Source organism: Camelina sativa, chromosome 7, assembly GCF_000633955.1.
Source record: "Camelina sativa cultivar DH55 chromosome 7, Cs, whole genome shotgun sequence".
In the NCBI taxonomy this organism is placed as follows: Eukaryota; Viridiplantae; Streptophyta; class Magnoliopsida; order Brassicales; family Brassicaceae; genus Camelina; species Camelina sativa.
This window is the reverse complement of record NC_025691.1, coordinates 31,907,668-31,929,297: the sequence shown is the minus strand read 5'-3', so window position 1 is coordinate 31,929,297 and position 21,630 is coordinate 31,907,668. Positions and strand designations below refer to the sequence as shown.

At 34.6% G+C, this 21,630-nt stretch overlaps 3 protein-coding genes and 1 long non-coding RNA gene across 6 annotated transcripts in view; 2 read left to right on the top strand and 2 right to left on the bottom strand.

Moving 5' to 3' along the window:
* LOC104703765 (anthocyanidin reductase) lies at positions 1,614-6,192 on the top strand. 2 transcript variants are annotated; one of them, XM_010419840.1, is made up of 6 exons: positions 1,614-1,815; positions 1,891-2,057; positions 2,146-2,346; positions 2,428-2,587; positions 2,663-2,876; positions 2,995-3,234. In XM_010419840.1, the coding sequence occupies exons 1-6, from the start codon at positions 1,683-1,685 to the stop codon at positions 3,146-3,148; spliced, it is 1,029 nt and encodes a 342-aa protein (XP_010418142.1). In that variant the 5' UTR covers positions 1,614-1,682; the 3' UTR covers positions 3,149-3,234. The 2 variants fall into 2 exon arrangements, with proteins under 2 accessions (XP_010418142.1, XP_010418143.1); XM_010419841.1 differs by lacking the exons at positions 1,614-1,815; positions 1,891-2,057; positions 2,146-2,346; ... (1 more) ...; positions 2,663-2,876; positions 2,995-3,234 and adding exons at positions 4,583-4,753; positions 4,828-4,994; positions 5,088-5,285; ... (1 more) ...; positions 5,605-5,818; positions 5,947-6,192.
* Positions 8,668-10,147, bottom strand: LOC104703764 (DNA-directed RNA polymerase subunit 10-like protein). Its single transcript, XM_010419839.2, has 4 exons — positions 9,997-10,147; positions 9,796-9,854; positions 9,061-9,155; positions 8,668-8,949 (listed from the first exon to the last, which is right to left on the bottom strand). Exons 1-4 carry the CDS (start codon positions 10,030-10,032, stop codon positions 8,924-8,926), a joined length of 216 nt encoding a protein of 71 aa, XP_010418141.1. The 5' UTR covers positions 10,033-10,147; the 3' UTR covers positions 8,668-8,923.
* On the top strand, positions 10,328-14,469 carry LOC104703763. Of its 2 annotated transcripts, none has more exons than XM_010419838.1 (3): positions 10,328-10,554; positions 10,797-10,965; positions 11,062-14,469. In XM_010419838.1, the coding sequence occupies exons 1-3, from the start codon at positions 10,441-10,443 to the stop codon at positions 14,289-14,291; spliced, it is 3,513 nt and encodes a 1,170-aa protein (XP_010418140.1). In that variant the 5' UTR covers positions 10,328-10,440; the 3' UTR covers positions 14,292-14,469. The 2 variants fall into 2 exon arrangements, with proteins under 2 accessions (XP_010418140.1, XP_010418139.1); XM_010419837.1 differs by having other exon boundaries at positions 11,059-14,469.
* The window catches only part of LOC104703762, a 2,484-nt gene continuing 1,140 nt past the window's right edge, over positions 20,287-21,630 (bottom strand). Inside the window, exons 2-5 of the long non-coding RNA XR_754243.2 lie at positions 20,895-21,116; positions 20,762-20,808; positions 20,606-20,690; positions 20,287-20,508 (exon numbers count right to left, since the gene is read on the bottom strand). This is a non-coding gene — a long non-coding RNA (uncharacterized LOC104703762). The remainder of the gene's footprint in view (positions 20,509-20,605; positions 20,691-20,761; positions 20,809-20,894; positions 21,117-21,630) is intronic.

Sequence of the window (21,630 nt, the reverse complement as noted above, 5' to 3'; positions counted from 1 at the left end):
CTAAAGTTTGGACCGGATAACGGATATCCAGATATGTTTAGGCTCACTTAAAAATTTGTCACTTAAAAAATTGTCATTAAGGAAGGCCTTATGACTTCATTGTTAAGTGTTAAAAAAGCTCAACAAAATTGTAAGCCCAACATTTTTAAGTGCTTTTATTTTTATTTTAAATATATTAAATAAATCATATGACAAAAGAAATAAGAAAAAGCCATGCCGACAGTATTCCTCCTCTGCAACAAGGTTTTTCTAGTTCTTAAAAGAAAATGGACTAAACCACCAGCAGGTTTACTGAAATGCAATGTCCATTCTTTTTTCTTTTTTTTTCTTTAAATAAAATGTAAAATTTATTTGATACAACTTTTTTACATCAAGGGTAGTATTTGTTTGAAAGTTTTTAACATATAATTAGCCTAACAATATAAAGAATATTGTCCTCATCTCGTTGCAGACCATGTAGCCATATAACCTGCATATATATAGCTTCCATTGTCTTCGTCACGGATGGAAGATATCCTATTTCGAACTTGTTTGTCTATGCGTTGGATGAGAAGAGTTGATGAGATCGAAGCTTCCCCATGTCGACGACTGTTTCTTTCCTTCTACAGACTACAGCAAATGAATTGTAACCTGAAATGTATATCTTAACAAATACTACATCTTGTCTTTCTCCAAAGACTTGTACCCGTGATAAGTTTTAGCTTGTATAGTCACCCAATCTGTCGAGAACTTGATTGTAAGAACTAAGAAGCTTGGAGGTGAGACCTTTCGGTCCTTTCCACACATCTTTTGTGTATTGACAATTTGACATGCAAAGAAGAGATGGTTTCTAGTTTCTTGTGGATCACGGCATGTATAGAACATAAGATGAAGTGGCTCCCGCATTCCATTTCAACATTACGTCTCCGTTCGTTAGTCGATTCCGCGTTACAAGCCATGTGATGAACGAGAGTACTTATTCTGGCTTGTGACAACCAGATTCCCTTGTACAACTCTATCTGTGGACCTGATTTACACGCGTAGCTTCCCACGACTCCTCCGTGTTTCAGCTTCCGCCACGTCTCCTTCGTGTTTCAGCTTCCGCCAGAGATGTGTGTTTTACTTGCTTTTGACCAGATTGCAGCAGAGCTTAATTAATTTTCTTCTTTTGTCTCTTCAGAGGTAAGTGATCTCCAAATTGATAAAGTTGAGATATGGTCTGATTGTGCAGCTGATGTTGAGGCAGTTAAAATTCCGGTTAACTGGCCTCGTTACCACACATATCTAGAGAAAATCCATCGACTTTTATCTTGTTTTGAAAGACCTATAGCTTTCACCTTGCTGTACCAAAAGCTTAAAATTCTGTGGCTAAAGATATTGTCATGTGTAACTCATGATGGCCGCTTCAATTCTTATCTCTCAATGGGTGGACCATCTTAGATTCTTTAAGGATTGAGGACGAACAACGTAATGTGAGAACGACGTGGTTTGTTTGAGTCGTTGTTATATTTGTTGGTTCTTTACTAGATTTTGGCATTTGAATTATTGTAGCCGACAGAAGGAAAAAAAAAACCCTGCCGACAATTTAGCAATTTTTTACTTCTTATATATATAGAAGTCTCAAGACCCTAAAACTCATAATATAACAACCGAATCTCAATCTCTCTGTTTTTAACATTAAAAAAAATCAGAATACAGTCGACATGGCACAGACTCTTACATCCGCCGGAACGAAGAAGGTTTGTGTTATCGGTGGCACAGGAAACTTTGCCTCAATTCTCATCAAGCATTTGCTTCTAAGTGGCTACAAAGTTAACACCACAGTTAGAGATCCAGGTTCTTCACTTTCTTCTTTCTTCTTCTCTTTGTGTCTTTTGAATGTTTAGTGACTCTTTAATCATAACATTGCAGAAAATGAGAAGAAAATGGCTCACCTTAGGCTACTTCAAGAACTTGGAGACCTCAAGATCTTCAAGGCGGATTTGACCGATGAAGGGATTTTCGATTCCTCATTCTCGGGATGTGAATACATCTTCCATGTCGCAACGCCGATCAACTTTAAATCCGAGGATCCTGAGGTCTATCTTAAACAGAATGTGCATGCTTTTTTTTTTTTTTTTTTCTCATAGAAACAATTTTCAAGCTATTCTTTTTTTCAATGTTCAGAAAGACATGATCAAACCGGCGATACAAGGAGTGATCAATGTGTTGAAATCTTGCGTAAAAGCAAAATCAATCAAGCGTGTGATCTACACTTCTTCAGCTGCTGCGGTTTCCATCAACAATCTTTCTGGACCTGGACTTGTGATGAACGAAAAAAACTGGACTGACATTGATTTTCTCACAAAGGAGAAGCCGTTTAACTGGGTAGCTACACTTTCTTGTGACACAAGCTAAGTTTTTCTTTTATAAACCAGCTTAACTTACTTCTCTGTTTTTTTTTCCTAGGGTTACCCTGTCTCTAAGATGTTAGCAGAGAAGACAGCTTGGGAATTTGCAGAAGAGAATAACATCGATCTCGTTACCGTGATTCCGGCACTGATAGCCGGAAACACTCTACTCTCCGATCCTCCGAGCAGTTTATCTCTCTCCATGTCTTTAATCACTGGTAAGCACGAACTTCGCCATATTATTACCTTCTGTTTCACGAAAAGAAATCAAGATGATCTTGTGTTGTTGTTAGGGAAAGAAATGCATCTGACTGCTCTCAAGGAGATGCAGAAGCTTTCTGGCTCGATCTCGTTTATTCACGTAGACGACGTAGCTCGTGCCCATTTGTTTCTTGCGGAGAAAGAAACTGCTTCTGGTCGCTACATTTGCTGTGCTTACAACACAAGTGTTCCAGAAACTGCGGGTTTTCTCAGACAGAGATATCCTAAGTACAATGTGTTGTCAGAGTAAGCATTGTTTTCAATAGAAATTACATTTTCTCTCGATAGAAATTACAAATTTTTGATGGAAATTTAGTTTTTTTTCTTTCATATTTCTCATCAATTTTTGTTGTAAATCTGTCAGATTCGAAGAGTGCTTGTCGATTCCGAAATTGATGCTTTCTTCGGAAAAAATCATCAATGAAGGCTTTCGATTCGAATATGGGATCAATGAGATGTATGATCAGATGATAGAATACTTCGAGTCAAAAGGATTGATCAAAGCTGAAGACTCTTGACTCTCATTCTATGTTGGCTTTAAATAATATGTTGGTAGACTTTATATGTCTTCTGATACATAAAAACTACATACCTTTAAAATGAACTTTAAACAAGATTTGTTCGAGCACGGTTGATATACCTATTAAATTCTATTACTCTAAGAAAGCTTGTTTCTAAATTTGCTCTTTAAATACAATGTTACAATACCATATTCAAGGAAGATCCTAATCTATTATTATAAAAATAACGTGTAGAAATTATTATTTTGTTTGTCCATTAACCACCGAACCATATACGTATCCTAGTTAAATAATAGAATTTTACTAATCAGTATGACAGTGGAAGATCTTTACTAATCAAAACAATTAATATGACAGACTTGAAAATATTTTTGGAAATATGTCGTACTTTGAACTAGTTGTGACAAACAAATATGTCGTACATATCTAATGGTGAATCGAGGTAATCTGATTGGTTCGATAACTCGTCTCTCGTTCGAACGATTGCTGGTTTCGGCGCTTACGAGTATTATGTGAAGCAACAGTGGAGTTTGGTTCCTCTTGAGACCAAGAAGATTGTTGAAGAGAAGTTGAAGTTTTTGCAAGCTAAGGAGTTGGAGTTTGTGTTGAAGAAGATCTATGATTTTTGAAACTCTTAAGAACAAGAGCCATTAGATTTAATCGGTTTGTTTTTTTCTTTCTAAAATCGAATTTGCAATGCCAATGCCTTCTTCTTTTGTTTTTGTTTTCGAATTTTAGGATTTACTCATCTTCTTCTTCCCTTTGATCTTTCTATGCAACTTTCCTGGTTTTTTCATGTGGTTTTTTTTTTTTTTTTTTTTGAACAAATATTCATAAGGTTTTATCTTTTGTTAATCTCTCTATTTTGGATTTGTAGCTTTATGTATTATAAAATACCATTGAAGTTAATTCTGCCAAAGCTTGAGGCCTTAATGTGACACTTGAACAAGAACATAGCAAATTATGTTAAATCAAACGGACAAGTTTGGTAGTATTGAGTCAGAAACATCCGGTGTTCTCTTAGTAACTGCAAAGATGTTGAAACCTACACTTCAACACAAAGATCAAACTGGTGATAAAAAATTTCAATTTTTTGTATATAACTCATTTTAAGATCGGCAAGGTAAAAACCCGAAGAAAAACAACCTTTTTATAAAGCATTATTTACTTTTAATCTCCGTTACATTGCTTTGTGACAATCATCAAAACTCAAAGTATTGAGATAACTTGGTAGATGATAACAAAGCAGCAAGTCAATAAAGTTTTTGAGTCTTTTTTTGATTATTAGGTGTAAGAGAAGTTGTTATCTCAAAGCACACGTGCTTACCTTCTAAAAAAGCTCTATCGATCAATGGTTGTACCTAATGAGCGAAGACTTTACTTCTTTATATAGAAGTGTCAAGACCCTAAACTCATAACAACCAAGTCTCAATCTTTCTGTTCTAAACTGTAAAAATCAGAATACAATCATGGAACAGAATTCAACACCCACTGCAACGAAGAGTGCTTGTGTTATTGGTGGCACAGGAAACTTGGCTTCAATTCTCATCAAGCATTTGCTTCAAAGTGGCTACAAAGTTAACACCACAGTTAGAGATCCAGGTTCTTCACTTTCTTCTTTCTTCTTCTCTTTGAATATTTTGAATGTTTAGTGACTCTTTAATCAAACATTGCAGAAAATGAGAGGAAAATGGCTCACCTTAGGCCACTTCAAGAACTTGGAGACCTCAAGATCTTCAAGGCGGATTTGATCGATGAAGGGAGTTTTGATTCCGCATTCTTGGGCTGTCAATACATCTTCCATGTCGCAACGCCGATCAACTTTAAATCTGAAGATCCTGAGGTCTATCTTAAACAGAATGTGCATGCTTTTTCTTTAAACTCTAGTAGAAACATTTTCAAGCTATCCTTTGTGTTTTTTTTTTTCAATGTTCAGAAAGACATGATCAAACCGGCGATGCAAGGAGTGATCAATGTGTTGAAATCTTGCGTTAAGAACTCTATCAAGCGTGTGATCTACACTTCTTCAGCTGCTGCGGTTTCCATCAACAATCTTTCTGGACCTGGACTTGTGATGAAAGAGAATAACTGGACTGACATTAATTTCCTCAGAAAGGAGAAACCGTTGAACTGGGTAGCTACACTTTCTTGTGACACAAGATAGGTTTTTCTTATATAAACCAGCTCAACTTGCTTCTCTGTTTTTTTTTTCTAGGGTTACCCGGTCTCTAAGTTGTTAGCAGAGAAGACAGCTTGGGCATTTGCGGTAGAGAATAACATCGATCTCGTTACTGTTATTCCGACACTGATCGCTGGGAACTCTCTCCTCTCCGATCCTCCGAGCAGTTTATCTCTCTCCATGTCTTTAATCACCGGTAAGTGTACGAATTTTACCATTTTATCCTCTCCTGTTTCACGATAAGAAATCAAAGATGATTTGGTGTTGTTGTTAGGGAAAGAAATGTATCTGACCGGTCTCAAGGAGATGCAGAAGCTATCTGGCTCGATCTCGTTTATTCACGTAGATGATTTAGCTCGTGCTCATATGTTTCTTGCGGAGAAAGAAACTGCTTCTGGTCGCTACATTTGCTGTGCTTACAACACAAGTGTTCCAGAAACTGCGGGTTTTCTCAGACAGAGATATCCTAAGTACAATGTGTTGTCAGAGTAAGCATCTCTTTCAATAGAAATTACATTTTTTTTCTCAATAGAAATTACAAATTTTTGATGGAAAATTTAGTTTTTTTTTTCTTTCTTTCATATTTCTCATCAATTTTTGTTGTGAAATCTGGCAGATTCGAAGAGTGCTTGTCGATTCCGAAATTGATGCTTTCTTCGGAAAAAATCATCAATGAAGGCTTTCGTTTCGAATATGGGATCAATGAGATGTATGATCAGATGATAGAATACTTCGAGTCAAAAGGATTGATCAAAGCTAGAGACTCTTAATTTTTGTTATGTAAGAATGGAATTTATGAGTATATGAGATCTTTGATCTCTTTCTCATTCCTATAATAATGGCTTTAAATAATTATGTTGGTTTGACTTTATATATCTTTTGAATACATAAAAATTACATACCTTTAAAATGAACTTAAAATAACAAGATGGTTCGAGCACGGTTGATATAGCAATGGTAGGTACATGTTAAAATTCTATTACTCTAAAGAAGCTGGTTTGTAAATTTAGTCTTCAAGTGAAAAAGACATGAAAAGACTACTTAAATACATTACACGAAATTTTGTCTTTCATTTTTACGAAATTTTAGTAATGTTGTCATTGTTATTGAGATTTTAGCAAACCGAGCAGTGACGATGCGACCTTAATTTGCTTAGATGCAGGAGACGAACAATAATGATTCTTTGATTTCGTTGAAATATCAATTTGGTTGTGGTTAACAATTCTATTGGTGGAAATACGGGGAAATGGATTTAGTGTATACAGAATAAATCATCAGTGAAACGACGGCGTAAGAGTAAAAAGAAGTATACGTAGTTAGGGAGAGAGTCCCACATCGGATAGCTAAGAGTTTGATAGTAGTGAAAGATGCTTATAAAAGAAGGGTCTTGGTCTTTGGTTAATAATCACGCAGCCATGTGGTGAGCACAATGCGAACTATTCTTTCGCCTTTTACTAAAGAATACCGTGTGCTCTCCACGCATAAGTGGCATACGCCTATTTTTGGTGGGATCGATCTTCGGGTCGACCCAACATTATTATCAGTTTATAACTTTGAACTCAGTTAATTACATTTAGCTCCTGCCATATAGTCGAGATATATAGTTAATTACTTAACAACAAATTTGTTGTGTTAGCTTTGTCCTTATTTTATCGAATTCTAGATTTAAAACATGCTCACTACTAATTTCTGTCAATCACTACATCATCAATATAATAAGCTTTTCAAAATAAAATTAGTTTCAAACTTTCAAAAAATGTAATAGAAATTCGGATTATTTTCATTTCAAAGTTCAAATATTATATATATTAAAGGTGAATTTGGAAAAAAATTGCTGGAATCAAACAATAATTTTGATTTTGAATTTTTCCTAACCAAATCCAAGCAGCATATATTTAGGTTGATTTGATCATAGAGATGGAGATATTATTTCCAGAGAGGCAGGGACGAGTCAACAACAACACATAAAGGAGGTAGACAATGATCATAGAGATAGGATGGCTAACGCCGCAAGCAAGAGATAGAAAAAGTAAGTTTTGAAAAACACACACAACTAAGACTCGTAATAGTTTCGAGCCCATTCACACAACACGAGATAACAGTACCACACTTAGTCTAACAAGAGAGTAGCCAGAGAGGAGAGAATATTTCGGTGATATCAACATTGGAAAGTGCCTTCTCCCGTGAATGGATGTAAAAAAAGTGGAGCTTGAAGTTCATGACTTTGATGAGTGTTTTCTTTTTTACATTGTATGCATCCCATATTAGACTAATTATATATTACAGAATTTATTTTTGTCTCTTCTGTTTTTTTTTTAATCCGCATTCAGACCAGTTACTGAATTATCTTTGGGATATCCATCAGTCACTGCATATGTACTACTTAGAGAAATCACATATGTTCGTTGTTGAACAATCCACTCAATCTATTCCTTAGAATTTTCTAAGAAATTATATAATTCATTTCTGGGTGTCAATGGTGTCAGTCACTTTAGTAGTAAAACTTTAGATTTTTTTTACCTAAAGCATAATATTTAATAGAGCTATGTGAAAAAGTGTGACCGAATTGATATTGGTAAATGGATATCTGTAGAATAAAAAACAAAAGTGAAACGACAGCGTTTATGATAAAAAGAAGTAGTTTGGGTTAGGGAGAGAGTCCCACATCGGAGAGCTGAGAGTTTGTTAGTAGTGAAAGATGCCTATAAAAAAATGGTCTTGGTCGTTTGTTAAAAACTACGCAGCCATGTGGTGAGCACAAAGCGAACTATTCTTTCGCCTTTTACTAAAGAATACCGTGTGCTCTCCACGCTAAGTGGCATACGCCTATTTTTGGAGGGATCGATCTTCTGGTCGACCCAACATTATTATCAGTTTAAAACTTTGAACTCAATTAGTTGAGCTCCTGCCATAGTTAGATATAATTAAACATCCTCTGTTTCTTGGTGTTCCATTGAACTTATCGAAAATTTTGTTGTATTAGCCTTTTAATTTCCATTCTTTTATCGAATTCTAGATTAAAAACATGCTTACTACTAATTTCTGTCAATCACTACAACATCAACTCTTTCACTAACCAACCAATGAGATATTACAGTAATCTGTTCCAGGTCCATGAACTCCCCTAAGTTCATCTACATGCACAAAGTTGAAAATTTATTATTCTTTATTTCCGTGGAAAGAACATTATCACAACTACGACGAAAAGAATAAAGTTTTCAGATTTATAGAGGGACACTGTTAAATTTTTTGTGTTTTGCATATATGTTTCTTGTTGTTTTCCTTTTAAATATGGTTTATTTACTTTTTTTTTTTTGTTTCTCGGGGAAAGCCTATTCTTACTTCTAAAACCCTGAAACAATCACATAAAATTCAATAGATGACAGAATCTACTATATAGCTTTGAGCTTTATTTGTGGCTCAAAAGGTTGTCTACATTTTCTAAAACCCCACAAGAACATGAGAAAACTCAACAAATTTTTGAAACATTGAGGTTTATTATCGAGAGAGAGAGAGAGAGGCAAGAGAAGCCTTTTCATATGGATGAGCATGAGATCGATGCATCACTCCTTCACTTTTGTAGTGCATCTTTTTTAGTTGGAATCAGATTTCTCCATAGCTGCAAGGAAAAAAAGTAGTTCAAATAAATTAAACAAAATTTACAAAATAAATAAGAAGAGAGGATAACGTAGAGCGTGCAAGGCAAAAGAACTAGGTGTAGAGATATTACTGTTGTAGTTTAGAAGCTTTTCGATTAGATCGACGTGAGTCATAAGCATACGCCTGCAGCAGTAACGGACTAACCCAAGTGCATCAAGAGCATCACTACATATTCCAAAACCAAATATCAAATTTGCAGTTAGAAAAAAAACGCAATTTGAGAACAGAAATTATACAAGCCAAATCATGGAACCTAACACCTAGTACCAAAATGGCTAAAAGATTACAATAGAGATACAAAATAAGAGAATTGAAACATCTCAGTAACATGATTTCATGCTTTTAGTAACAGAGATAACATCTATGAACCTCAAGATTCTATGTAGCTTACCACCTAAAAACAAAAGGGGATGAAGATTTATAAAACTAGAGAGGAAAACAAGAGAATCAAATACTTTCAGTGACCAACCTTCATGCTTCTAGTAAGAGAGCTAACATCTATAAACCTTCAAGATGATCATACAATACAAAATTCAATCTTAAACCATCAAACCATTCTATTATCATATTCCTCTATTGTTCATCTTTTAGAGGACTATACGGATACGAGTTTCATACTCTCGTTTTAACATATAATGTCAGAAACATGAACACTAATAAATATAAAACTATCAATATTCTTCGTCTATACAAAGAAAAGATGAATAATCAGAATCTCATCATGTTCTTCCAAACAATTTCTCTCATAAATTATGACAAAATTTAATAAGCATAATAATTAAAAGATGGCTCTATATATACATACCCTTCGGCGTAATCAGCCTGGAGAAGCTCAAGGTATGTATCCCATTTATTCCCAATCACCTAAAACACCAGAGAGTAAACAAAACAAAAAAAAGCTTCGTAAATCTCAATTCTAAAAACCCTATAGAGAGATTTTGTCACATATATATATATATATAACGAATCGAGATCGGAAGATAAAGAGAAGAAAAATAAACGAAACCTTTCCACAAGTAAAGCAACGAACTGGGACGATCATCGTGAACAAATCGAGTTTTTAAGACCTTTTTTTTTTATCGTCTCTAAGCGATTGATTCTTCTTAGGGTTTTATGATCTCTCTCTCTCTCTCTCACTTTCGTTTCGTCGTCGCAGAAGCAAATTTAGTTTTCGTGTCTATTTGCTTAATTCTACTTTAATAAATAAAATCTCCTTATTAGCTACACGGCACCGTATTTGATTTAAGTAAATTAAACTAAACGTCATCGTATTAGGTTTTAGTTAGAAGAAAAAACATTTATTATTATTTTATTCCTGGGGAAAATAAAGAGAAAAAGTTGTCTTCTTCTTCTTCTTCTTCTTCGTCTTCATCTGCTCGATCTTTTTACTTTTTCCGGTGAAATCAAATTCGTCTCGCGGCGGAGGTAAGTGAAGAAATCAGACGGGAAAATGTTGGAGAAGATCGGATTACCTCCGAAGCCATCTCTAAGAGGAAATAGTTGGGTCGTTGATGCTTCTCATTGTCAAGGATGTTCTTCTCAATTCACTTTCATCAATCGCAAGGTTTTTTTTTAATGTTCTTCTCTCTCTCTTACTCTTTCGTCTTCTCTCACTTGCTTTATCGCTATCGCCAATCTTTTTAAAAAGTTCTTCGTCGAGTAGTCTTCTGGATCTAATTTTGAATCCCGTTCATTTGAATCATCTGTTTCTGGCAATAGTCTCATTCGATTGATGCGATTTAATGATAGAGAGATAAGGTTTATGAGTGAGTTTTATGTAATTTTTTTTTTTGTTTTGGTTTGTAGCATCATTGCCGGAGATGTGGAGGATTGTTCTGTGGAAGCTGCACTCAGCAAAGGATGTCACTACGTGGACAAGGTGACTCACCTGTGCGTATATGTGAACCATGTAAAAAACTTGAAGAAGCTGCACGGTTTGAGTTGCGTCATGGTTACAAAAACAGAGCTGCTAAAGGTAAACACATACCTATGCTTAGGTTTTCGTTACTGATCTTATCGATGATCTGCTAGTTTTTTTTGGATTTATAGAGGTTGTGGATTTGTTCAGCAGGTAGTTCTAAAAGGAATTCAAAGAATGAGGATGATGTTCTCAGTGAGATTTTAGGCTCTGATGTTGATGTATCTTCTTCTTCGGAATCAGTGTCTAGTACTGATAGGATTGTTTCGAAAGAAATGGGAAGTAGCAGCAAAGATATGGAGTTGGATGCTGTCTCAGCTAGTCCTGAAGATTTGCGTAAACAAGCAGTGGAAGAGAAGAATAAGTACAGGGTTCTTAAAGGAGAAGGAAAATCTGATGAAGCTTTGAAAGCGTTTAAGAGAGGGAGGGAACTTGAGAGACAGGCTGATGCGTTAGAGATTTCTATTAGAAGGAACCGGAAAAGGGCACTCTCTATGCAAAATGTTTCCGAGACGAAGAACAAGGCTGCTACAAAAGAGTCTAGCAAATCTCAAAAGCCTCCACGTCAAGGGGGTAAAGGAAATGATGATTTGGCAGCTGATATGAGGGAGCTCGGGTGGTCTGACGATGAAGAAAAAAAACCAGCAGCTGTAAGTTTGGAGGGAGAGTTTTCGTCTCTTCTCCGTGAAATTCCACTAAGGGCTAACCCTCAGAAGAGTGGGGGAATTGACAAGAGTCAGGTTATTGCCCTTAAGAAAAAGGCTCTTGCCCTGAAACGTGAAGGGAAGCTTACGGAAGCTAAAGAGGAACTGAAAAGGGCTAAAATTTTGGAAAGGGAACTTGAAGAGCAGGAACTTTTGGGTGGGGCTGATGAATCAGACGATGAGCTATCTGCACTTATTAATAGTATGGATGACGACAAAGAAGATGATCTGTTAGCTCAATATGACGGGGGGAGCCATGATTTCGACATTAGTAATCTTGTGGGAAATGTAGATGATATTGGAGTTCATGGTGAATATGATGTCACAGATGAAGATATGGAGGATCCAGCAATCGCTGCTGCATTGAAATCTTTGGGTTGGTCTGAGGATCCTGGACACCGTGAGAATGTCCACACTACAAAGAACAGAGATGAAATCTTAGCTGATATTCAGACATTGAAAAGAGAGGCTCTTAATCTAAAACGAGCTGGAAATGTCGCAGAGGCCATGGCTTCACTAAAGAAGGCAAAATTACTTGAGAAGGAACTAGAGGCTGCTGATACACCCTCACGAACTGTTGAATCAACTGGGACTGAGAGGGACACGAGTCCGAAAATTCCTCCCAGAAGCAGGCTAGCGATTCAGAAAGAACTTCTTGCAGTGAAAAAGAAAGCGCTTACTTTGAGAAGGGAAGGAAAGTTTAACGAAGCAGAAGAAGAATTGAAGAAAGGAGCAGTTCTCCAAAATCAGTTTGATGAGCTGGACAATTCGTCAAAGCTAGCTGCCGTGGGGAAGGCCACTCGTGAAAAAGGAAATCTTGGAAATGATCTGCCTGATATTAATTCTCTGGATGATGATGGAGAGGTGGATGTAAAAGATGAGGAGTTAAATGATCCGAGTTACTTGTCGATGCTAAAGAACTTAGGTTGGAATGAGGAAGATAATAATCCTGCAGGTTCTTCATCAGAAAAATCTGACCCAGTTAGTTCTCTACCAGGGAAAACAACAGAAACTCTAGGTGCATATGAAGTCCGTGTTACTAAACCAAGAAGAAGTAAAGCTGAAATACAACGAGAACTCTTAGGGTTGAAAAGAAAGGCTTTAACTTTGCGACGACAGGGTAACGTTGATGAAGCCGAGGAAGTTCTGAGCCAGACAAAAATATTGGAAGCTCAGATAGTGGAGATTGATTCAGGCAAGAATCTTTATGCTGACAATGATCAGCTGAAAAAACAATCTAGTGATATTGCTGCCGCTAGTGGGATCAATGAAGGAGATGATAGCGTTACAGAAAATGATATGAAGGACCCAGCATTATTGTCGACTCTTAAGAATTTGGGATGGGAGGATGAAGAACCCCAAAAAAGTGAAGCTGCCTTAAGTTCTATGCAATCAACGGGTCCACGGATAGCAGCCAAAAGCAAGGGCCAAATACAAAGAGAACTTCTAGACTTGAAAAGGAAAGCGCTTGCCTTCAAACGTCAAGGGAAAATTGGAGAGGCTGATGAATTATACAGTAAGGCCAGTGTTTTGCAGGCACAACTAGCAGAGTTAGAAACCCCCATGATGGAGACGAAAGGCTCAGCTTCTGCAAAAAACCCTGAGAACTATATGGACGTTGATTTATTAGTTGGATTGCAAATGGAAGACAAAGCAGTAAAATCTGCTAGTGTTTCTCATACTGCTCAAGATAGTTATGACTTGTTAGGAGACTTTATCTCCCCTGCTAAATCCGGTTCCTCTAACGTTGTTTCTCAACCAGGCCAGCAGCAACCAAGTATGATGGATTTGCTGACTGGTGAGCACTCTGAGAGGTCTGAGATTCATGCAGAAAAAGGAAATGCTGAGACCAAGTCAGACTTTGGCTCAGGAAACAATCAAGGCACTGTACAAAGAGTGGCACGTGAAGAGTCAAAGCCCAGTAATATTCAATCAGCTGCGGTTCAAAATACATCTCCTCAGAGCAACCTTAAACAAGAAATTCTGGCTCATAAGATAAAGGCACTTGCGTTTAAGAAAGAAGGAAACATGAGTGAAGCCAAAAAGGAATTGCAACAAGCAAAATTGTTGGAGCGGAGACTACAGGAAGGAGAAGATCCCTCTCCTGAAAAAATGGGACGAGATAATATGGTTTCTACAACGCAGGATCCTCCTGCTCGAGAGAAAGAGAATAGTCCTTCAAGTTCAGCTCCAAAGGCAATGTCTAGTCGTGACCGTTTTAAGCTGCAGCAAGAATCACTAAGCCACAAACGTCAGGCCATGAAGCTTCGGAGGGAAGGTAAAATGCAAGAAGCTGAAGCTGAGTTTGAAATTGCCAAAACTCTTGAAGCTCAATTGGAAGATTCAACATCCTCTAAACCAGAACCAGTGGACGATGTAGCAGTGGAAGATTTTCTCGATCCTCAACTCTTATCTGCCCTTAAAGCTATCGGATTAGACAATCCTATAAATCCCCCATCGGTGAGCAAATCAGGCACAACACAAGCTGCTGTGAAACCAAACCCAGTGAAGGAGAGTAATAATAGTAATAATAATCAAGAGAGAAGTCAATTGGTGGAACGCATCAAAGCGGAGAAAGTAAAAGCTGTGACACTGAAACGTGAAGGGAAACAAGCAGAGGCATTAGATGCTCTTCGACGGGCAAAACTTTATGAAAAGAAATTAAACGCTCTTGCTTGATTTGATTCTTCCTTTAATTAGGAATTTGTAACATAACCGTAAAATCTTGCTGTGAGTGTTTTTTCAGATTGGTATACTGGTCAGAAACAAATTACATTTCAATAACCGTATTTGTTGATGGAAACTACATAGAAGACTCCTATACATTTGAAATCAGACCTTTCTCATTTGCCTGTTACTTCCATTTCCATCCATTGAAGCTTATCTCTCCCTAGGGTAAGATCCCATCATTTCATCATGTATGATTCTCGATTCATTTTCATAATGGTCTATCTCTAAACTTGGTCATCATCATGGTGACTATTTGAAAGCTGCAACATAGCTCTTGTTTTGATTTTGTAAGACTTGTTACTAATTGTAATATAAAATTGGCAAATAGTGTGACCGTCCATTGATTTTGTATCAAGTCTTCGATTTCAACTATTTACCAATAGTGTGACCTTGGAAAATCAACGGTCTTGTTTTGTAACTATGACCGTCCATAGTTAGACCTTCGTTCGATTTTTTCTCGAATAAAATAATTGAAGACTTGTTACTAATGGTAAATAAAAATTGGCAAATACCAAATAATTAGTTGCATTTTAAAAAAGATTTTAGGCGAGTGACATTTTTAAAAAGATATCTCAAGATATTGGCATTTCTGAATTTCCCAACTTTAATATTAAATTTAAAATTTAAAACAACATAGAAAATAAATAACATATGTATATAGGTATATATATACGTTATACAACTATAAATATCATACTACCCCTGGTCAAACTTAACTAGATGAAAAACAAAAACATTCAATGTAGTTTCTTTTAAATTTAATTCTATTAAAGAAATAAAGGAATTTTCTTTTGACTATAAAAAATCTATAGAAAATATATAGAAAGGTTATATTATTTTCCAACTTTGACAAAGAAAAATTCCCTCTACGTATATTTGTGTTATTATATAAATCAATCTATGTAAAGAAGAGCTCACTAACAAACAAAAAAAAGAATATAAAAAAATGGTTATCACCATAAAAAGTTTAATCGCAATTGTTTTCAGTATCATTTTCATCATATTTTATGTTCATTGTCAAATAATAACAGCTAGTGCTCCAGATAGCGGTGGACGCGCAATAGGTAAACTATACCAACCATTAGTAATCTTGAGCTGGACTTTATAAATGACATATGTCAATGTTTTTTTTGCATGGTCTTTCACTTTCACTTTCATTTCACTTGAAGATTAAAGAAAAAAAAACAAAATTTGTTTCTTTTTTTATATATCTTTATTAAAAAAAATTTACAATTTAATATAAAACAAGCAAATAAATTTCATTTTTATTTGGTTCCTGACGATTGGCCCGCTTTTTCTCATCTTTTTTACGACTTCAAAATTCTTCGGGTCGTCATCCCTCACTTCTCTTTGTCCAAAATTTTATGCTCATCGAATTTCAAGGCGGATTATTTTGCTCTGTATTCTAAAACTTTAATTTCAACAATTTCATTTGTACAATTTAGACTAACAATCTTCGAGTTAGTTTCTAATTAGTATTTAGTTGACAAAAAAAATTTCATTTTTATATATTTTATATTTTTTAGATGAATTGGTCATTGGTTTATCTTTATAACCCATTTTTTAATTATGAACATGATTTTTTCCTATCGAAAATAAATACTCATATATTGGTGTACTCTTTTGTATTAATAAATAGGTTATGAACCTCCGCAGGATGATTATTGCTTCGATTCAGTGGCGTGTAAGTCCTCACAGCAAATAGGTTGCCTTGTGTTTTGTAGTGAAGCAAAATATGATCATGGCGAGTGTTTATCGAGCGGATTATGTTGTTGTTATGATAATGGTAGCATAATATGATTAAATGTTATTTTATCTGCCTGAGAAATAACAATTTTCATATGTTTTTAATATATATATATATATATATACTATTTATGTTGGAATTCTCAGTTTAATAACCTCCAAAAACATATTTATCGGAATTTTCTTAGCTGAAGAACTTTTATTAAAAAACGACAAACAAAAGAAAAAACAAGAGAGAGACTTTGCTAGAAAGAGAGACGTTTTAAGCTTTCTTTAACATTTGTTAGAGCATCTCCATAGATTAAAACAAAGTTGCTTAAAACATATTTTATTATTAATTTTGAAAAAAAATAGATAAAAAAAATCTTAAGAAACATTAAAGTTTTATGAATCTACTAACATTTGTTAAATTTGGGGTTTTAAAGAAATATATAATTTTGTAAATTGTTATAGTATAATCACTACAAGACTATAGTGAAGGTATTGCAACATAATCACTACAAATTTGGGGTCTTTTGCATCTACTAGATTTGGCCATTTCTAGGGAACTTGAGTTATTGTTGTCGATTGGATTCCTAGAAACCAATAGAAACTAAGAAAGATTGGTAATTAAACCGCTCCTATTTGTTTCAACATAACTGTGAGCACTAATGGGTTAAAAAAAAAAGGCCCAAATCCAATTACCCTTTGTCTTTTTCCTCTAATCTGATTTCTTCTTTCTTCCTTTCTAACGATCTCTTTCTCAAGTCTCAACTCTCCACTTTGTTCTCTCAAAAACAGATTCTTATTTCCAAATTCGATGATTAATCAATGATTGAATTCCAACACATATATTCTCCAATTTAATTTATAGCTCTATCTAGGCAAAATTGAAGTTTAACTCCATTCGTATGAGAAAACTTAATTAAATGATAAATTTTTCGTATGAGAAAACTTAATTAAATGAGAAATTTTTGTTTTCTTAGTATGTATGTAAAAAAACTTTAAACATCACTTAAAATGAAGCATATAGATCATATAATCATTACAAATTTGCAAATTATAAAACAAAAGTTTAAATAATGATAGAGCAATTTAAAAAAAAAAAACATATATATAACTAGGTATAAAATAATAAATATCATATTCAGTGTTCAAACCTAATTAGGTAAAAAATATTTCCTTGTATTTTCTTTTGACTACAATTCTATAAAGATATACTTTTGGATATAAATCTATAAGAAATAAATTGAAAGATTTTTTTCATTTACTGCAACTTTGACTAGGAAAAAATACCAGTTACGTATATTTGTATTATTATATATAATCAATCTAAGTAAAGAAGAACTCATTGAGAAAAGCATAAGAATAAAAACAAATGGCTATCACCACAAAAACTCTAATCACGTTAGTTTTCAGTGTCATTTTCATTGTATCTTATGTTCATTGTCATACCACAACTGCTAGTGCCCCAGGCAAGAGCATACCGGAATACACAATAGGTAAACTATATATACCGGCATATGCGTTTTTTGCATCTTCTTTTATTCTATGTTCCATTTTTATGTATTTAATTTTGTATGTATTGGTCTATTCTTATTTCTTATACCCCATTTCATATGGGTTTACTAATTTTTATTAATAACTAGATCATGTACTCGAGAAGAAGCCTGAGTATTGCATCGTGTTAAAAGCGTGTGAATCGAAATGGCCAGGCGATTATGTCCCAGGTTGCGTTCAGTATTGTCATAACAACCAGTATGGTTATGCTGTTTGCATTGGAGGAGAACAATGTTGTTGTAAATATCCTTATGTAGTACATGCTTAAAAAATACCATCGACTCTTTTTTGTTTTCTTTTTGACATCATATCAACATGCACTTTTCATATATTCTCAATAAAATATCTAAAGCAAAGTAAAAGATCTACAACATGTGAAAACGTATTATGTTGTATTTTTTTAATCGCATTTTAGTGTGTTTTTTTTTTCAAATGCAAAACAAAAAAAATAACGGTTAACTTAAAGGTATATATTTAATTATATTTTTTGTTTTGCAATTGAACAAATTCTAAAATGAAATCGAAATACAACATAATGAATATTAGACCGTCCAATACGGTTTCACATGTTGTAGATCTTGGAGCAAAATTAATGCAAAACTAATAAGAACATAAATTTTGAAGAGACAGACATGAATCTTGAGGAATAAGATGGATCAAAGTTAACAGAAAAATAAAGAATATAGAAAAAAAATATCTTTGATGCCTTTGAGGGGAAGGAAGCCAGCGTTCTTGAAGCTTTTGCTCCCTATTAGTATTTTCTTGATTCCACCCAGCAGACCCCATAGGGTATAATAGTAATGTTATTGTTGAGTNTACACAATAGGTAAACTATATATACCGGCATATGCGTTTTTTGCATCTTCTTTTATTCTATGTTCCATTTTTATGTATTTAATTTTGTATGTATTGGTCTATTCTTATTTCTTATACCCCATTTCATATGGGTTTACTAATTTTTATTAATAACTAGATCATGTACTCGAGAAGAAGCCTGAGTATTGCATCGTGTTAAAAGCGTGTGAATCGAAATGGCCAGGCGATTATGTCCCAGGTTGCGTTCAGTATTGTCATAACAACCAGTATGGTTATGCTGTTTGCATTGGAGGAGAACAATGTTGTTGTAAATATCCTTATGTAGTACATGCTTAAAAAATACCATCGACTCTTTTTTGTTTTCTTTTTGACATCATATCAACATGCACTTTTCATATATTCTCAATAAAATATCTAAAGCAAAGTAAAAGATCTACAACATGTGAAAACGTATTATGTTGTATTTTTTTAATCGCATTTTAGTGTGTTTTTTTTTTCAAATGCAAAACAAAAAAAATAACGGTTAACTTAAAGGTATATATTTAATTATATTTTTTGTTTTGCAATTGAACAAATTCTAAAATGAAATCGAAATACAACATAATGAATATTAGACCGTCCAATACGGTTTCACATGTTGTAGATCTTGGAGCAAAATTAATGCAAAACTAATAAGAACATAAATTTTGAAGAGACAGACATGAATCTTGAGGAATAAGATGGATCAAAGTTAACAGAAAAATAAAGAATATAGAAAAAAAATATCTTTGATGCCTTTGAGGGGAAGGAAGCCAGCGTTCTTGAAGCTTTTGCTCCCTATTAGTATTTTCTTGATTCCACCCAGCAGACCCCATAGGGTATAATAGTAATGTTATTGTTGAGTGGCTAATTAATTAAGTGACTCCGGACCAAAAGCTAAAGAGTAGAATTGGAAGGCACCACACACAACAAAGCCAAGCGTTTTTGATATCACCATCCTTTCTCCTTTTCTTCAATCCTTTCCAACCGTTCATTTGATCCCGAAGCATTCGTGTCTTGAGAGTATCTTCGTCCATAGATGATAGACCTTCGTTCGAGTTTCCTCAAATAGAAAAATTGAAGAGTTGTTACTAATGGTAAAATTGGCAAATACCAAATAATTAGGTGCAAAAGCATATTTATCGGAGGACAATAGTACAACGTAGACACTAGTTTATAAGGTAAAACTTCAAATTAAATTGTTTTGAAGTTTTTCCTTTCTAATAAATGTGAAATTTGATCACATACATCTAATCAAATTTAGAAGACCATTTATAAGGTCAAACTTCAAATTAATTGTTTTGTGGTTGGTATGTGATCGCAGGACAAAAGACTCTACAGTTAGAACTTAGATGAAGAAGATAGACCTTTCTCACTGTAGAGATTTGGCCATCAGGAGCCAGGAGGTGTTACGGTATGATTGACCAATGCCATGGCAGGTGGTGTGAGTGAAAAAAATGAATCAAAATCAACTATTTTTTACTAGTAGTTGTAGTTGTGACACCATTACTTTATGCTTCTTGGATGTTTTTCAGCATAACGATTAATGTTCCTCTTTATCTTTGACGATTTTTCTCATCGTTTGGCAAATTGTAAGCAGCTGTTTGGAGGACTCAAGAAACAAGTGAATCATGAGTAAATGCTTATTATACATTTCTTTCCCTTCCCTTCTCTCACAGATGGATGCTGAGGGGACAACTATTTTGTATACACTATTCAAGTCGGAGATTCTATTCCAATACGAACGACATAATGAATTTCTTAATGGTGGTGTTTCATAATCAAACTAAATAAGAAAAGTGCTTAGCATATACAAACGAGACAATGGACTTAACAGTTATAATAGATAACTGGAAATAAAATGTAGAGAATACATACAAGACAATTAGTACCATACCATAATCTTAGTAATTTTAATGTATGATCAAATATCTCTCTAGACTTTGTTAGCCCGCTGACAACCAGTTTCTTTTTCATCTTATCGCATGGAATGCTTCAAATTCTTCAATATAAAGACCTTCAACTGCGGGAATGAGAAAGGTGAAGTCTATAATGAAAAAAAAAAAAACTTTAGTTACAGTATATCCAAACAAAATTTCTAGTTCATATTAAAAGTTACAATATTGTGAAAGGAAATTACTAACCTTTGTTACTGGTCCTTTTTGGCGATGGTCGATTATCTTCTGCACTTGTGTTTTTTTTAACATTTTCAGCTTAGCTAGTTCTTCCCTGTTAATAAAGACATCAGTTAAATTCACTAAAATATTAAGAAGTATCAAATTTTTATAAGAGTGACTTACTTTGACGAGTTGTTTAAGATCTCGAGAAACTGTTCAACAGTAGAGTCCTACAAAAACAAAAACAGAACACTAATAATATAATAATCATAGTTAGTTAGTTGGAAAAGGAATATTTATATGATTTCTTTCTTACCGCCACGTCTTCATGCGAGAATTATCTCCATCATCTTCTCCAGAATAAACACCAGCTAGTTCTCCATCATCTCCAGCTAGCAGTTCGTTTTCTCCACTCGCTAAATAATTCTCCTTACGAGAGATTCTTCTTCCAAGAAAACGCATGAATATACTCCAAAGTGAAGGGATGAAACGCGATATTGCGAATTCCTTAGCCCTCATCCATCTTCATTAAAAGCCCCTGCAGAGAAACAGCAGCAAATCACTTCTAAGCAAGCATTCAGATCTAAAACATTTCACAAGTTCAAAAACTACAGAGGAAATGAAACTCAAAATGTTGTGAAATATTACAATGCATTCGGGATAGAAACAGAGAATACGAGAGTCAGTCTGGACCACCTCCTCAATACAAAAAAAAAAAAAAAAAAAAAAAAAAAAAAAAAAAAAATAAACAAGGAAAAGATCTAATTTTGAATCAAATGGTCCGGATACTGCATGGATTTAACAGTTATCGTCAAATGAAACAAAGAACCCAAAACCCATCAAACGACGACGCATTCACATATGTGCGTTGTGTCATCTGGATCGAATAGCACATTATATTGTCTCGCACTATCATCACATATTCACATTACATGACTATGAGTAATGAGTAGTGTCAAAAGAAGAAGAAGAAGAAGAAGAAGAGAGAAGATGAGATTGATGAGGTGGATAACAAATGGCTAAGTAAATAAGCATTAGCATCAGCACCACCG

Bases quoted from the DNA above. Each gene is read 5' to 3' on its own strand.
- LOC104703765 (XM_010419840.1), top strand. From the start codon at position 1,683: ATGGCACAGACTCTTACATCCGCCGGAACGAAGAAGGTTTGTGTTATC. The intron at 2,058-2,145 runs GTCTATCTTAAA...TTCAATGTTCAG, and splicing joins TTAAATCCGAGGATCCTGAG to AAAGACATGATCAAACCGGC. The intron at 2,877-2,994 runs GTAAGCATTGTT...TAAATCTGTCAG, and splicing joins AAGTACAATGTGTTGTCAGA to ATTCGAAGAGTGCTTGTCGA.
- LOC104703764 (XM_010419839.2), bottom strand. From the start codon at position 10,032: ATGATCGTCCCAGTTCGTTGCTTTACTTGTGGAAAG. The intron at 9,855-9,996 runs GTTTCGTTTATT...CTGGTGTTTTAG, and splicing joins GTTGCTTTACTTGTGGAAAG to GTGATTGGGAATAAATGGGA. The intron at 9,156-9,795 runs GTATGTATATAT...TGGAATATGTAG, and splicing joins CAGGCTGATTACGCCGAAGG to TGATGCTCTTGATGCACTTG.
- LOC104703763 (XM_010419837.1), top strand. From the start codon at position 10,441: ATGTTGGAGAAGATCGGATTACCTCCGAAGCCATCTCTAAGAGGAAAT. The intron at 10,555-10,796 runs GTTTTTTTTTAA...TTTGGTTTGTAG, and splicing joins TCACTTTCATCAATCGCAAG to CATCATTGCCGGAGATGTGG. The intron at 10,966-11,058 runs GTAAACACATAC...GGATTTGTTCAG, and splicing joins CAAAAACAGAGCTGCTAAAG to CAGGTAGTTCTAAAAGGAAT.